The sequence below is a fragment of the Colias philodice genome, chromosome 7 (assembly GCF_061535455.1).
Source record: "Colias philodice isolate Cphi_HAF_F1 chromosome 7, ilColPhil1 Martin Lab GWU primary, whole genome shotgun sequence".
NCBI lineage: Eukaryota > Metazoa > Arthropoda > Insecta > Lepidoptera > Pieridae > Colias > Colias philodice.
In genome coordinates, this window is record NC_143092.1 from 9,071,949 (window position 1) to 9,088,017 (window position 16,069).

The 16,069-nt window shown below is 32.7% G+C and overlaps 2 protein-coding genes across 3 annotated transcripts; both read right to left on the reverse strand.

Moving 5' to 3' along the window:
• Positions 1-661: 661 nt before the first annotated feature.
• On the reverse strand, positions 662-8,139 carry AANATL7 (Arylalkylamine N-acetyltransferase-like 7). Its single transcript, XM_089697137.1, is given in 5 exon segments — positions 662-1,534; positions 1,873-2,046; positions 2,457-2,552; positions 2,881-3,079; positions 8,094-8,139. Coding segments are annotated over 4 exon segments (642 nt in total). The 5' UTR covers position 3,079; positions 8,094-8,139; the 3' UTR covers positions 662-1,360.
• A 924-nt stretch (positions 8,140-9,063) lies between these two features.
• LOC149487249 (uncharacterized) lies at positions 9,064-15,683 on the reverse strand. Of its 2 annotated transcripts, XR_016315890.1 has the most exons (7): positions 15,404-15,683; positions 14,557-15,319; positions 14,113-14,295; positions 13,501-13,654; positions 12,571-12,717; positions 9,824-11,786; positions 9,064-9,537 (listed from the first exon to the last, which is right to left on the reverse strand). XR_016315890.1 is itself a non-coding variant. In XM_089697537.1 (6 exons), exons 1-6 carry the CDS (start codon positions 15,539-15,541, stop codon positions 11,576-11,578), a joined length of 1,596 nt encoding a protein of 531 aa, XP_089553663.1. In that variant the 5' UTR covers positions 15,542-15,683; the 3' UTR covers positions 9,064-11,575. The 2 variants fall into 2 exon arrangements, 1 of the variants encoding a protein (XP_089553663.1); XM_089697537.1 differs by having other exon boundaries at positions 9,064-11,786.
• Positions 15,684-16,069: the final 386 nt, after the last annotated feature.

Consider the following 16,069-nt stretch of genomic DNA (forward strand, 5'->3'; position numbering starts at 1 on the left):
TGTTGCGTCGATGCGAGCTTTGGAAGCTCTATCTTCTTGATTTCGTTTACCAACTTTAGATGGCGCTTTAATCAAATTGTTAATATAATTGTAGTTGTAATTGGAGAGATAAAAATGTTCTTTCCTGCAAATTAGTAATTTCTAGTCAAACGTGACGGCACGGTACTGATGACACGAGCAGGGTACTGATCCCAACATCTCCATCGTGTTGTAAAAAAAAAGATCACACTAACCATATTCATATTATTTTACGAACGTGAATAACGTGAACGTGAACGTGAACGTGAATACGAAATTCTTCGAACGTGTCGAAGAATTTCGTATAAATTTAAATATTTAATTTTCTGTTATATTTAATTAACTGGCCGGTTGGCTTGGTTGGTAGTGGCCCTGTCTTCCAAGCCAGAGGTCGTAGGTTCGGTTCCCACCCGGGGCAAATATTTGTGTGATGAATATAGATGTTTGCTCTGTGTTATGGTGTTAATTATCTATTTAAGTATTTATTTAAAATTATATTTGTATGTTTATTAGCCATTTGGTCTCCATAACACAAGCGAGAGCTTAGTATGAGATCAGATTGTGCCATGTGTGAAAATTGTCCTGAAGATTTAATTACAATATTATGAAATAAAAATTAAAAAGCGATCAATGAAATACAGACTCACTTCGTAATATTTATTATGTGTATACATTTTAAAACCATTGAATTCACAAAGATATCTACTTCTACCACACAACAATAGAGAATGTGAAGTGTATATTATATAAGTATACATTTAACACACATAGAAATATAGTTCCATCAAATATAGGTAGATAGACAGACAATCTACGTTCTACAAGGTGTAAATAATCTACAAAAACTTTAATAAATAGACAAGTAATACACTTTCGAACAATACTATAAAAATACAATCTTAAAAATAAATAAGTGTTATAAAGTTTGTGCTAATTTTGAAAAGAAAATGTAAATTTTTGGACGTAATCAATATTACATAACTTGAGAACAGCAGAAGTCTTAGCTAAGCTGAATCACAATTATGGAAAAGTGGGTATAATTTATAACTTGGGACTATGTATAAATTACGAGTATTTTTTTCCTATGCTTGTTGCTCGTATAATAAACCCCTTTTAATGAAAGTATATTTAAAAATCTCGCAAAATTAAAGAAGCGTAATTTTTTAATACATTCCAAGGTATTCTCAAGATACTACTAATATAGTATTACATTATCCGTGATAATACATAGATACTCGTGGCAAGAGCGTACATTAATTTGAAGAATTTTAATATCGATACCGTCTTTCCATAGATGATATAAAGCGCCAAATTAAATAGCTCTTTAATAATAATTTATAATCTATGGTAGTTCCAAGACCATAACGCATAGAGAATCGTGCGGCGGTTGCACATTGAACACCGGTTTTCCGGCCTCATTGCAATACTCCGAATAGCGAACTTTGTGCAGCACTCGCAAGCCCAAACTGCTGCAAATGCGTTGAGAAAACGCACCAGTAGCATCCACCTTGAACAGCTGGAAAAATAAATTTTAGAATTAAAAATAAACAAATTAAATTAAACTGCCGACCCACTGCTGCTCGCTTTCAAAATCCGATAACAACCTATTAAACTTCTTAATTACTCGCGTATATTAAACAAAACAATGTTAAACCATTAATTATTCTTAAATTAACACTCATTAGATAATATCATGCAAAGTTATGAAAATTTTCAACACAACTTACAACAATGCACATTCAAAATTAGAGATTAAAACAATATAATAGTACCTAGTCAGTTTAAACACAAATTCAGAAATTGCCTTGGTAATAAAAACGAATAAAGCAAAAATGAATTCAATTAATTAAACACCTTGAAGTTATTCTCCCTCGCAATATCAATGCTTCGTTTCATCAGTTCCCTGGCGAGGCCCCGTCCCCTGGCCTTATCGGAGACAGAGATTATACGGCACTCCAGGAGACAGTCCACTTGGTACGTGTTGAACAGGTCCAGATCGTGGCTCACAGTGTACAGGATTGTGAATATCTGACAAAAAAAACATGAAACAGTATATGTTTAGAAATAATAAAAACGGTAAGATGTGAATATGTGAAATGTATTATGAATGAAGATAAAGCAGTAAAATTAACGTAGATAAAATTTAGCTCAGATGAGTAGAGTACAGAAAGACATTAATTTTTTTTGGTAGGTACTCGAGAAATTTATTTATAATCGTTTTTTATAACATAATTTTCAGTTCAATCATATCAATTACCTGCCTCGAAGTGCTCAGTAATAAATAAATAATATGCATGTTGTAAATAATAGTACTTATTATAGGGACCACAAATCAATGAGGTCAGATGCGCAGAAAACAATTTTAGTATATCGAACCATATCAACAACAACAACCACGTCTTCGATATATTATTTTTCAGTTAATTTTAATAACATACCTTGTTAAACTTCTCGTCGGTCGATTTTTGTATTTTCCTGATCGATTTCTCGATGTCCCCGGGTCACAAGATCCCATTCAAGGCCACTCCCAAAACCTGAAAGTAAACTTAAAATTACTGTATCATAAACATCAAAATAATCAAAGTAAAAAGCGCACAGATGTAAATGGATCGATCTTATTTTAAAAATATATATTTACGTTCGCGGCTTCGCAGTTCGCCCGCATGTGCGAAAATTAGAAGCAATATATTGTATTACCGTGGTAAAAAGTAGCATATAAAGGTATGTCGCCTTCTACTCTCCTGTCTACCATAACTATCTCAATACACAAAAGTCATAGATGATAGCATGATAGCATCACTCCATTTCGACGTAAAAAATAAATAAACAGTAAGTACCTACATCAAACTAATGACATATTACCGTATCTCCATCAATAGCAGCCACCGATAGACCATCAGCCATGGTAGCCGAACAGAGCCTTTCCAAGGCGCCATGCGGCTGACCCCGCTCGCAGAGCCCCACGGCTTTGTTCAGGGGCTCGTCAGCGAAGAAGCTCTCCCGGAGGTGCTGTAGCACCCCCTCGTTCATCTCTGGCGTTATCCTTTTGTAGACAACCATCCTGGATAATATTTGAATGGTTATTAATAAAGGAAGGATTATGAATCGTTTGTGTAAATTAATCGTTCTACCCAATATCGCCATGTACTTATCTAACTAACTGCCTAGTATAATAATTCTATACAGTACGTAGAATGACTGTTGATGGCGAAATCCACGAAGGCGAAGTTCTTATCATTATTGAATATTCAAGACGATCCAAGACGTTCCAAACTTTTCAGTAGTATGCTATTATGTTGTATAGCAACATGGTGCGATTATATTTTCTATCCTGCTAACTAGTCTTTAATTTTAATTTACTACATTTTTGTAAATGTTAATAATATTTTGTTTATAAGCACGGAGAATCTGCAAATACGTATGTACCATATTTTGATTATCTATAAAATATTTTGGTAAGCGGACAAAGCGGTAAAGGGCAGTTACGATTTTTTTTCACGATTTTTTTCACAAAACTTCTTAAAAACTATATCATATCTATAATTGTATGATGCAAATTAAATGAAACGACACATACCTACAACCTGAACATATAACAAGGTCGAATGTGATTTTTGATTTCCCAGAACAGAAAAATCTAGTTATCTATAGCTAGAAGCTCGAACATCAAAGGTGGATCAATATTGTACAGTACCTACTGAAAAGTTCATTCAATTTCCGTCAGTGTTTGGAGCTCGGCGTTACATACTTTAATTAATTAATAGTTTTCCGCTCGTGGCTGTGTCCAACACTGTGTCACGTTTTGTATTATGAAGTTTTTCACCCACTAATCTCTCCTATTTTACAATATGCATTTTCCTCTACAGTACTACCCTACGAGTAGGTACTCTTATAATTTATCTACTAAGGATATTAGAATTTATATGTCTATACCCATTCTCACCTAAATGTCCGTTTCTATTGAAAACGGGATAAAAAACTTTAATAAATAGCCCAAAATAAAAAAAAATATAACTAAACGTAGATGTATATACTTAACTATGTAAGAAATGAATTTATACGACCTAGTAAGTAAACATTTATTCATTTTAATAGCCCATTATATCATAAAATTGTTCACATTTCGGCGACAACGTAAAGATTTTCAGTTTTCACCTCGCAATAAATGAAAGACGAATTCCATCACAGGAATTTCAATTCAGCGAGACATAATCGTGAATGATAACGCCAGGGAGTTTATTAAAGTGTTAGGTGAAGGTCGGGACACGCTTGGGACACGGGACAAGGATCCAATACGCGCTGGGATCAATAGAGAATAGAGTATTGACGTTTATTATCTGTGAAATCTGCGAACGGCGGGAATTCTTTAGAGATTTTGACAGGTTTTAATGTTATCGTTTGATTCAAGTTTGATTATAAAATAGTAAGTAATTGGAAAAAATCTAATCGAAAAAAAAAACAGATTATAAAATTTCGACTAAAAATTCGTAATCTATGATCTAGTCCTAGTGGTATTTTACAAATCTTTAAAATTTCTCTAAAACTCACAGTCTTATAAATAAAAAAATAATAATAAATTAGCTCAAACATAGCAAACGGTCTGTACCTAATGACGAGGAAAGGAGGAATTAATCAACCTTTCAGTGCTGGCCTTAGATGTAATTAATTGAATACCAGCCCCGGACGCCTCAAGGCCGCTGAGCGGGACAAAGAGTAATGGAGATAGCTTTAGTACTGTATTTGTAAGCTTTGATAAATTTAATGCGATTTGATATAATGATTTTACGGTACTATTGTTTGAGAATATAAAATGGTCCAGAATATAACGTCGAAAATGTACATACCTATAGCAGTCCGCAAGTCGATTTCTTTCTACCTTTTCGATTTTCTTATTTTAAATGATAATCTATTTCTTTAAATCAACAATAAAAATACCTATATTAAAGAATTAAAAACCCTAAATGTGAGCTTTTACTTTACCAATTTATGTGTCCGAACATTATTGTTTGAATACCTAGCTCTCGATTCTTCATTCCCTTTTCAATCTCATCTAATCCTGAAATCTTTGCTTATTTCTATTACGATACTCCTATGTACGGATTACTGATACACAACTATTGCTCCCGGTTTCATATACAATAATACATAGATACCATTAAAAAAAATCAGTTGCTTAAACTTAGACCTACCTTGTTACATATTCCGTTAGAATTTCGTAACAAATATGGAAAATTTAGTAAACTCTTTCGTTTTTGTTTTTGAATGCGGTTTTATTTTTGTTAATCATTTAGGTAGATATATAAAAATTTGAATGCGGTTTTATTTTTGATAATAATTTATATAAAAAAATACCATGCAGAAAACTGGTCAAGTGCAAGTTTATCAATGGAGGAGTGACCATTTTCACAACATATTTACCCGACAAAAAACTGTTGCAGGCTCCAACTATTGATATAAATAATGGTTGCAGTGTTCAGACATTGTTGCAGCATAACTAAATTGTGTCAAACTCTATTAAGCTTTGACTTATAAATATTCACCTTCTATTTCTCATAATATAGATATCGACCAGTTTGACCCACTTGTGCATGTTCATCTAAAATTTAATATAACTTTGAAGCCGCACCGACTTTTCCATATGTATGTAACGTATGTTGTCTCTAAATTCGACGAAAGTTTGAGACCGAATGAAATTATTAAAGTTCCTGTAATACTATTTTATTGTGGTAAAATATAATCTAATAATAAAGAATTTTATTTTCTACACTTATATTTACTTAATTGGAAAATAAATTACCTTTAGCAAATAGAACATTGTTTAGTAAAGGAAAGTACCTATCTACTGTTAATTAATTAGATTAATAAAGAAACGGGAAAAAAACGAAAAAAAATATGTAATTCAAAACTATATTAGTTTTAAGATACCTACTATTAAATATTGTTGTAAGATATTAAATAACCGTTAAGTTAACTAAGTAGGTAACTAGATAACTATACTAATGTACGAAACAATAGATACCTAACTTCTATCGTGTCATGAACACCATACTGAATTACCGTTTACCTTCATTCAAGAGGAGGCCATTAGTTTAAGCTGTTTTCAGAGGCTCAAGTTACGTGCTCCGAATCAAACGGAGGATTGTAATGAAAGAACTCATCAAGATCGTATTGAATATTTAAATATGTCTTTGAAAATACACTCTAATCCCGAAAGCTTTTGTTCGCGACGAAAGGATTGAAAATATCGCGGCTTAATTAATATCATATAGATTATGGTTTTGAATCGACATAACTAAAAACGATGGATAAATTAAATTTATCAGTGTTTTTATTACCATTTCAATTAAGTACTTAGTTATTAGTAACTAGTATTTTTACAATCGATTGATAAATTCCAAAACTTAAACAAAATGCATAGTAGGTATAAAGAGGATCGTATAGGAGCTACCAACGTAGACAAGAGAGAATTTTGGTTCTTTGATATACTGTTTCTCTTCCTATTTCGGTTAGAGTCCGGGCTGTCTGGCTGGCCGCAGTGGTTGCGTTTATTAGTGCGCACAGGAAAATATCCGTAATTTAAAGTCATTTATTAACGCGTAATTTTTAATCTTTTGCCTTTAGATAGATCCCGATAGATATCAAAAACCCAACTATACTAAAATGACTTTTTTTAAAACGTTAATAGCTCCCGTACCAGGAATGCAAAAAGGAATCTATTCAAATCTAAGATAGGTACACCGTACAAATTTATTTATAACTTTGTTAATATGGTAATAGGTACATTTTTACTATACACCTAATACAATTATGATCGTAGTATTAATACTATACTGTATTAATAACCAGGTAACTAGCTATTCAATATCTTCTATTACGTACGATTACCGGTAGCTCGTTAGGCATAATTTAATATCAACACATTTTACTTTGATACAATTTATGAATAAATAGGTCAGCTTTATCATCAAATTTGATGCTCCAATAACTCTAAATGTTGTTTTCATGAGCTATGTAACGAGAACGGAATAATTTGAGATGAGACCATTTGATACAGGAATCACCGCTGTATTTCATTGTCGGAATAAAGTATTGAGGAAATAAATAGGGGTGACTATAGGGTTGTCGACGCTTTCATCAACAAATGTTATTTAGATACGTTTTCAAAGAAATATAAATAAATAACCTAATATATAGGTATTATTTTTTGGAACGTTATGGAGTTTATTGTTGTTACACTTCTTTTTTTGGATATAGGTTGAAAAAAATGTTTGATTCTTAACAAAAAGCTTTAATTAGTTGAGAGACGTCGTCGTCGTCTGTAAGGTATAGATAGATCTACAGCCTTAAAGAATTTTTTCCTGAAAATTCTGAAAATAAATTCTTCAAATCAAACGCATCTCATATCGATTTAAAACAAAATACAAATACTGAGAAGATTGAATCTTCAGATAATAACGATCGAAAAATCAATCCAGAGATAGCATCATATTATTAGGGGTAGCTGCCCTAGGAGGGCCTTAGTGGAGCGTTTTCTTCGTTATTATTTATTCTTCAACTTTTCGGCTTGCTTTAATTAACTATCATGAGACTAACAATCACTTGTTGCGAATATGCCTATCTATTATATAAATGTGTGAAAACGCAGACAAAGTAATTGCGTAGAAATTGTAACGCAATATAAAACATAACCATAATATATTAGTTTATTCTAACTTGAAGTTTAAAGTTCACATACCTACTATAATTAAATGTAACGGTCACACATACTGATTAAATTATGTAGGTATATGAATTATCCGATAAGATAAGAAAGAGCTTTAAGAAAGCTTATGAATTGAATCTCTAATAACTTATAAAAAAATCACGATTAAGACATCTAAGAAGCTCTCAACCATAAAAAAATAAATAAACGCAATATAAAAACAATGTACATTGAACCAACATCTTAGACCCAATAACAAAAGCCAAACAGCAAACTATTGCTAATTAACGTCGAAAAAAAGATACACCTAAAGCAAAGATACAAATAAACATTGCTATCACTACTCCTTACTACAAGTAGTAAAAGGGCATACCTCGACCGTTCGCTTCGACGTCTGCCTGCGCACTGTAGATAAGCCCCGCCCTATATAGGGAAGCTTTCAGCTGTGTCATAGATTATTTCGCAGAACCGCCGACTCAGCTTTAACGAGTGCAATTAGGCGTGAAGTTATCTTTGTTTTGAATATGTACCTACAGAATGTGAGTAAATCTGAGTCGATGCTTTTTACTGAATAGTTATTGCATTTTTTTTAATGAAATCAGCAACATAGAAGTATTATTGAAGTCCTATTTTGATGCTTAATATGATATTTAGTTAGCTAAAGATATTTTTCAGATAACGGTGCTGTGCAAAATAATGTATTTTATGGCGAACGAAAATCAAATTAATTTCAGATTGAGACTACTCAAATAAGAAATATACATGTATAATTTATTTAAACGTTATTACTTATTAACATGAATAACGATACAAAGAGTTTGCCCAAATAGTCGAACGAAAATCTTTTAATCCGAGAAAAAAGTAGCCCATTCTTTAGTCTGCTAACAAAAAATCAATAAATCATATGAAAAAAGACGTGTGGCACTCGGAGACTGCCGCGGTAAAGCTATTGCATGCTATGCCTTCAAGCTACACCTCCGTGCCCGTCGGAGTAGGGAGCGTGAGGTTTTTTCGTTACGGAATTTCTGGATTCGGGCCCCGCGCTCAAGGGTCGCGATAGAAGCTATGCAATAGCTTAATAATATCGCTCCGTTGCGAAGTGAAATAAACACAAACTATCAAACACTCTTTCATGTTTACAAATTATATTGGTAGGTAAAGATTTTATTTGTCTACACTACGTCTTTATCTTTGGAACAGCTGAACTTTAATCAGAAAATTTTAATCAGTTTTTCGCTGAATGATAGAAAAGCAACAAAAAGGTGTATCTCGGAAATATCAACAGCTTCGCGAGTATGGTAATACATGTATATTTTAGCATTTGCTAAGAAAAAACTACAAAATAGTTGATATGATTCTTTAATAACACAAGTATGGATAACACAATCACAAGGAACATCCATAAAATATTATCGTAATATTATAGACATAGGTTACACTCCACTCCAGCTTCAGTATTGAAGAATAGTAAAATAATTAAATAAAATGGTTTAAAACGATAAACAACATTATTGCGTTAAAATCATATTTTGACCTACTTATTTCATATGTGCTTAAAATATTAAGATTTCAGCCAATCGTATCAAAATCTTTAAAATTTATTTGTTTGTAATATTCCAGTATTTCTCTGAAAATTATAGTTTTTTTTTATTGTATAGACTATAGAGCAAGGCAACGACGAGGTGATGAAGGTGGCAAACTTGAAATATAGCTGTATTGACATAAAAGTTTATATACACAGAACAATAAAAATAGAATACAAAACATACGCGTAATATAATGAAATAGAGCAAATATATTAAGTATATCGTAAGTTACTTATACCGATAAGTCCGGGGTTCGAGACCAGGCGAGCGCGCAGGAAATAAATTGATTTTTCAATTTATCTGCGCATGTTGTAACATCACCACTGCTCGAACGGTGAAGGAAAACATCGTGAGGAAACCGACATGTCGAAGAATCAAAAGTTCGACGACATGTGTCATCCGCCAACCCGCACTTGGCCAGCGTGGTGGATTATGGCCTGTACCCTCATAGGAGGCCCGTGTCCCAGCAGTGGGAACGTATATGGGCTGATGATGATGATGATGATGATGAAGTTACTTATATAAAAGTTTATAAACTATGATGAGAGGCACATAGAATCTTTTACTTATTACGCCCGTTATAGTTTGCTAAAAATTTTAAATTATATTAATATCTTTTTATAATTAAAAGTAAAATTAAACTTAAAATGAACAGTCTAATACGACCAACTAGGAAACCAGAATCAAACTTAAAAATTACAATAGTAATATAATTCTAACTCCTCCATAGCCTGAATTTTATATTCCAAAAACGTCGCTTGAATAATATCAATCTTTATCTTAATAAATAAATAAACTAAACTTAATATAAATATACAAATTAAACATAGTATTTTTACCAATAAAAATCTGAAGTTTTTGTTTATACTTAACAACCAAAATTAATCTTCTGAGTAAATTTACTTCTCCTATAATAAATTAGTCTATCAAGAAGTTAGATTTATATTGTAAAACAAGCCTCATTGAGTATTTTAAGATCGAGCTACAGACCAAATAAACTAGACCAAATATCAACGTCGCATGAGCCGTTTGTCGTACGGAACGGCAACGACGCGTCAGCCTCTCGTCATCCATTCACCGTGCGGAGCGGCAACGTCGCGTCAGCCGCTGCACAAGCGTTCACCATGCGGAGCGACAACGTCGCGTCATACGTTCGCCTTGCGGCGCGGCAACGTCGCGTCGCGTTGAACATGGACAGTTTTATTTCTTCGCAAGATTCAAGCGAGCATTTGTCCTACAATTATCAATTATTGATGAAAGCGCATGACGTGCGTATTACTACAGTAATAGGACAAATAGTAAATTTGACATTTTTTTAACAATATGACAAGAAGAGTTTCATACCACTATTAACAGCATAAAAAAACAAACGTGTTTTTTTAATGCATATACTATAAATAATTGTATTCCTCAAATCATATAATATTGTTATACACTCAATTAGGCACTAGAAATCGTTATGTAACCTAGTTTATTCATGATCTGCAGAAATTTAAAATTATTAGAATTAATAAAGACAATACAAACTAATAGTAATAACTAATAACTATATCTCACTAAAATATTTTTGCCAAAATACATGACTAAAGCAAAGCTTAATTTTAAAATTCATTAATATAACACAATTTAACAAGAAGTAATAACTCTAATATAAGACTAATAAATTTTAATATTTAAAATAATATACAGCGTAATAACTACGTTTAAAGTATATTTTTTTCATTAAATATGCATAATAGGCACCTTTTTCTAAAACATTTTATTTTCAATCCAAGACTCTCGCAATTTTTTTACCTAATATCGATTCCAAAGATTTAATATTTTTAGAACAACTTTCTTGGTTAAAATCAAGAAGCTTATATCTAATACACTGGAGATTGCACTATGAACGTTTACTTGTCACGGGAAGGTATGACCTTGAATGACGCCTGGTTGTTTTTTGTCCCTTTCACACCTAACTTGGCAAGTTGGTGTGAAAGGGATGAAGGAACAACCAGGCGTCATTCAAGGTCATACCTTCCCGTGACAAGTAAACGTTCATAGTGCAATCTCCAGTGTATTAGATATAAGCTTCTTGGTTAAAATCAAAACATCAAATTTAATTTGTTCATTAAATCTATACCCAATGTTTTAGTCTGTTACAGTACTATTGATTCATAGTACCCTGTACTACGAAACCACCGAAATTATCTTCAAAATACTAAAACACATCACTTACATTCTTCCAATATCACTTCAAAAAACCTCCATACAAACCCTAAATTTCTCGTTAACTCTTTTCCGGCGACAAATTAATAGTGATATCACCAACATTAGTTTTATCCAACAGATTTGTGAACGTGATAGTTATGCGTCCGTCCGATTCCTTCGGTATATCTGATTGTTGGACGTCATTCTTGCCGTCGTTGCCCTCGTAGTGTGACGGGTAATGACGTTTCAGTTCACGCAATAGACGGAATTTCATTTGACATACGTCGCATCTGAAAAAAAATGGTCTGTTCAAAGTATTGTAGAACAAAGGAAGAAAAATGTACTGTTTGATTAATGGGAAATAAAACACCAAAAAAATAATACTACCTACCAATTGCATAGAAAATGACGAAAAACAAAATGACAAATGACAATAAATACAAAATATATGCATAATACAACAGATATGGGTCTCAAGATTCTCAATAATTATAATATAAAAGAAAACCTATTAGTTTTTGTAACCTGAACCCTTATAATAATTTGTTATCTTGGCAGAGGTAACACATTAAGCTAGTATTGATGACAAAATACTATCTCATTGCCCCGCAGAAAGAAAATAAATTGCACTACGCGCCAAAAATTTTCACATCAATAAAAAAATACTTATCACACAACAAAAAAAAATGGTCACCTAACAAAAAAAAACAACTGTCAGACATTGAGTTACCATGTACTCCGTACTAGAGAGGGCATCGCTACTAAACTATTTGTAACACGAGTTAGAGTCAATCGTCTCAAACCATTTTTTTTTGTTACATTGATTGGTTTTAATTGACAATTTTATTCATATTTTTTTAATAAGATAAACAATGTTTATTTGTTACATTGATTGGTTTTAATTTATAGATAAGTAATAAGAGGCAGAATATCTACAAAGTGTATGACTCACTAGCCGGCCCGCGCCGCCGCGCTTCTTGCACAGATTTTGTTCGTGATGTCCTCTCTATAATAATACCTCAATGCTGTCAGACACGCAAAAAAAAGCAAAAATTCAAAAAAAGAAGCACCCACTGGTATATATTCTGGCCCACGTGCACCCTCGTGTGCTTCACGAGGTCGCCGCTCTGCGTGAACGCGCGCACGCAGTACGCGCAGCGGTACGGCTTCTCGCCCGTGTGTATGCGCTCGTGCCGCTTCAGGTGGTCCTTGCACGTGAACCTGGATGGTTTTGAAGTGAAAACTTCTTTAGCGGCGTTGGGTATAAAATCTTAAACTCGCGTCAGGACACGTGGCCTGATCGAAAAAGCGTAAGACGGATGTTTATTTTTTTTTAGCCTTTATATTCCATGCGTAAGACTATGGTATCCACCATTCCAAAATATCAAACATGCTGAACGTTAATAATCAAGTTTTCACTTCTTCCGGCACTCCCAGAGTGCAACCCGTCTTTTTTAAAGTGAAACTTTTATTACATCGTCTCAAACTTTTTGGTCTGTGTAGCGCATGTCGCGTGACGGTCGATAATTATCGTACAAATACGATAATTTTGTGCCTAAGTTTCACTTTTACCGTGGTTTCATAAAACCACACAACATTTTTTTAGTCTAGTTTTAATCCAGTTTTTTAATTTGTTGTAGTAGATTATTGTGGAAAATTCTACAAAAAGCTGACAAGAAATTTTGCAGATGATAAAATTGAGGCTTTTAGGAAATGGATATAAAATATATTCATTATGTTATTGGTTCATACTCTATTTATCTCTACCTGTCTACTCTGTCTATACCAAATAGTTTCTCAATACATTTGCAATAAATTGCACTATAACTTAATAAAAATAATTGCATGATAGTAATTTTAATCACATAAAATCTTTGATTCCCTGCAATTTCTATGGTGCATAACGGCTTTATTAGATCCAAAAGATCTTTAAAGATCTTCAAGATTGAATTTATAAATACAAATGAAGAAAATTCTGGTTAGATTGAATTTTTGCAAACTTACCTCATATCACAAGAATCGCATGCAAATGGTTTTATTCCCAAATGTATCAATTTATGTTTCTTCAGGGATGTCGGTTTCGTGAATGTTGAGTTACATTCTGTACATTTGTAAGGGTGCGCGTCCGTGTGTGTAACCATGTGACTCGTCATTTGACCTGAAGAGATTATTTAATTATTTATTAATAACTAGCGGTCCGCCCCGGCTTCGCCCGTGGTACATTTACGTTTTCTCTACATAAGAACCATCCTCGTACTTCAAGGAATATAAGAAAAAAAGAATTATGGAAATTGGTTCACCCGTTCACGCGTGATGCCATGACCAAGGAAAACGGGTTTCATTTTAATATATATAGATTAAATATTCTCTTATTAATAAAATTAAAAATATATTTTTAATAGGAGGGAATTTATATTATAATATAAATTCCCTCCTGAAAAAATATTAGGTATTATTTTTTCAGGTTTAATATAGCAAATAAAATACATATGTGAAATATATTGTTAGTGTCAGATTTTTCTTAAAATTGGTAGTACTAGTCACTCCTTTAACCATGTCAATTACAATTTCAACATACTCAATTTATGAATAAATATATTTCTACATTATGATTACCTTTAGTACAGAATGCTTTTGGACACAGCTTGCAAGCAAATGGTTTGAGCCCAGCATGCCTCATAAGATGTTGTCGTAAGTTAGACCTATTGTTGAAGCCTTTCCCACATTCTGAACACAAAAATGGAGTTTCCCCTGTGTGTATCCGTACATGATCCTTTAGCGTACAAAGTTGAGTGAATGCTGAAAAATAATTGTAATCATAAACAAAATTAACATAGAAAGGTATTTCTTAAATTGATTGTTTACTTTTCTTTACAAAATATTCTAAGACTTTTAAAATTATTATTAAAGATGACTTTGCAAGAATATCTATAAAATTACCACACTTTTAAATCAAAAAAGGACTTGAACATGTCATCTGCTCAAGAAAATCTATTTTGATGCGCAATATGACATTTATTCTACATTAAAATCAACAGATTACAACGAAAATATACATACATTTTTGACAATGCGGACATACATATGGCTTTACATTTTTATGTTTATTCATGTGATCCAACAACTGGTCTCGCCTTGAATAACTTTTTGTACACTCTGTGCATTTGTAAGGCTTATCACCCATATGCAATCTCATGTGACGCCTTAATAATGTTTTTAGAGCAAAATACTTGTTACAATGATCACATTTGAACTTCTCCCCAACTGACTTATCATGCTTCCTCAAATGTGTCAACAGAGCTCTCGGTTTACTAAAAACTGCATCACATTCCCTACACTTATATCCCTCATTCTCCTTTTCAATCTTTACCTCTAAACTATTGTTATCTACAGTGTTATTTGTATCACATTCTGCTATATCACAATGTTTTAATAAATGTTTTTCCAATGACGACTGTCGGTGGAATCTTTTGTTACATTTTGGGCAGCTTATGCAAGCCGATTCATGTGTAGATAAGTGTTTCAAAAACTTTTTGTGTTTGTTAAATTGTTTTTGACAAGTTTTACACTCATATGTTTCCAATTCAGAGTCCTGCTTCGCAGATACCATGTCGTCAAGGAAATCTTCATAATTGTCGAAATAATTTGAGTCCTCCTGTTTAACTGCTACTTCGTACTGTTCATGCTTAATTGGAGTAAAAAATAACATCTTCTTCAGTTCGGTTTCCGATTGTACAGCTTGAAGCCGAAACGTATGAACAATTTGTAAAGTTTTGGCGCATGTTTCGCATAGTAATTGAGGCAAACCATCCTCCTTTGAAATCTGTAATTAAAATTTAAACTCTGATTACCAATTCGAGCCCATACTACGTAACAATTGCAATAGTAAATTTACAAATTAACTTACTACTAAAGAAGTTGTCTCCGTCAACACGTCAGCTAATTTTAACAAACAATTTTCTTCTATTTTAACTGGTCCAAATAAGTCCACCATGTTTACATTATTTTTCATACAAGTACGACAAGTTTTTGTCAAGTCAACCATTATTGGTTATTCTTTTATAATCGAATTCATACGATTTAAGTATATGTGTTTAATTAGCTATTCAATTTATAAAACACGAATAGATTCTATTAATTAATGTTTAATGATAAATTTGACAATCTATATCACTATGACAATTGCTATGACAACATGATGACAACAACAAGTAACCACAGAGCAAGTAATATAGTACAAGTACAACCATTGTCCATTTTAAGCATTTACCACTCAAGCCATAAATGATAAACTTTTTAATTTTATACACAGATTTTATACCTTGAATTTTTACTTTTGATCTGTCATCACCATCATCACTCATCTGACATTAGGTCATACATATTAAGCTCGGAGCAATTAACAAGCCTGGAGAAGTAACAATTAATTGAACGTTTTTTATATAGTGGCTCTCTTTTATTCAATACCCTTATTAATGCGATAGAAAGAGACAACACACTGTTATCTGCTTGGCATTCAAATCCCCATGTAGCCACTTTTTGTTCTAAAAAGGTAGTGCTTGACACTTTATCG

Coding starts and splice junctions, on each gene's coding strand:
- LOC149487249 (XM_089697537.1), bottom strand. CDS start 15,541: ATGGTTGACTTGACAAAAACTTGTCGTACTTGTATGAAAAATAATGTA. Junction 15,320..15,403: donor CGGAGACAACTTCTTTAGTA/GTAAGTTAATTT, acceptor TTTTAATTACAG/ATTTCAAAGGAGGATGGTTT. Junction 11,787..12,570: donor GTGGGCCAGAATATATACCA/GTGGGTGCTTCT, acceptor ATTTTTTTTCAG/ATGCGACGTATGTCAAATGA.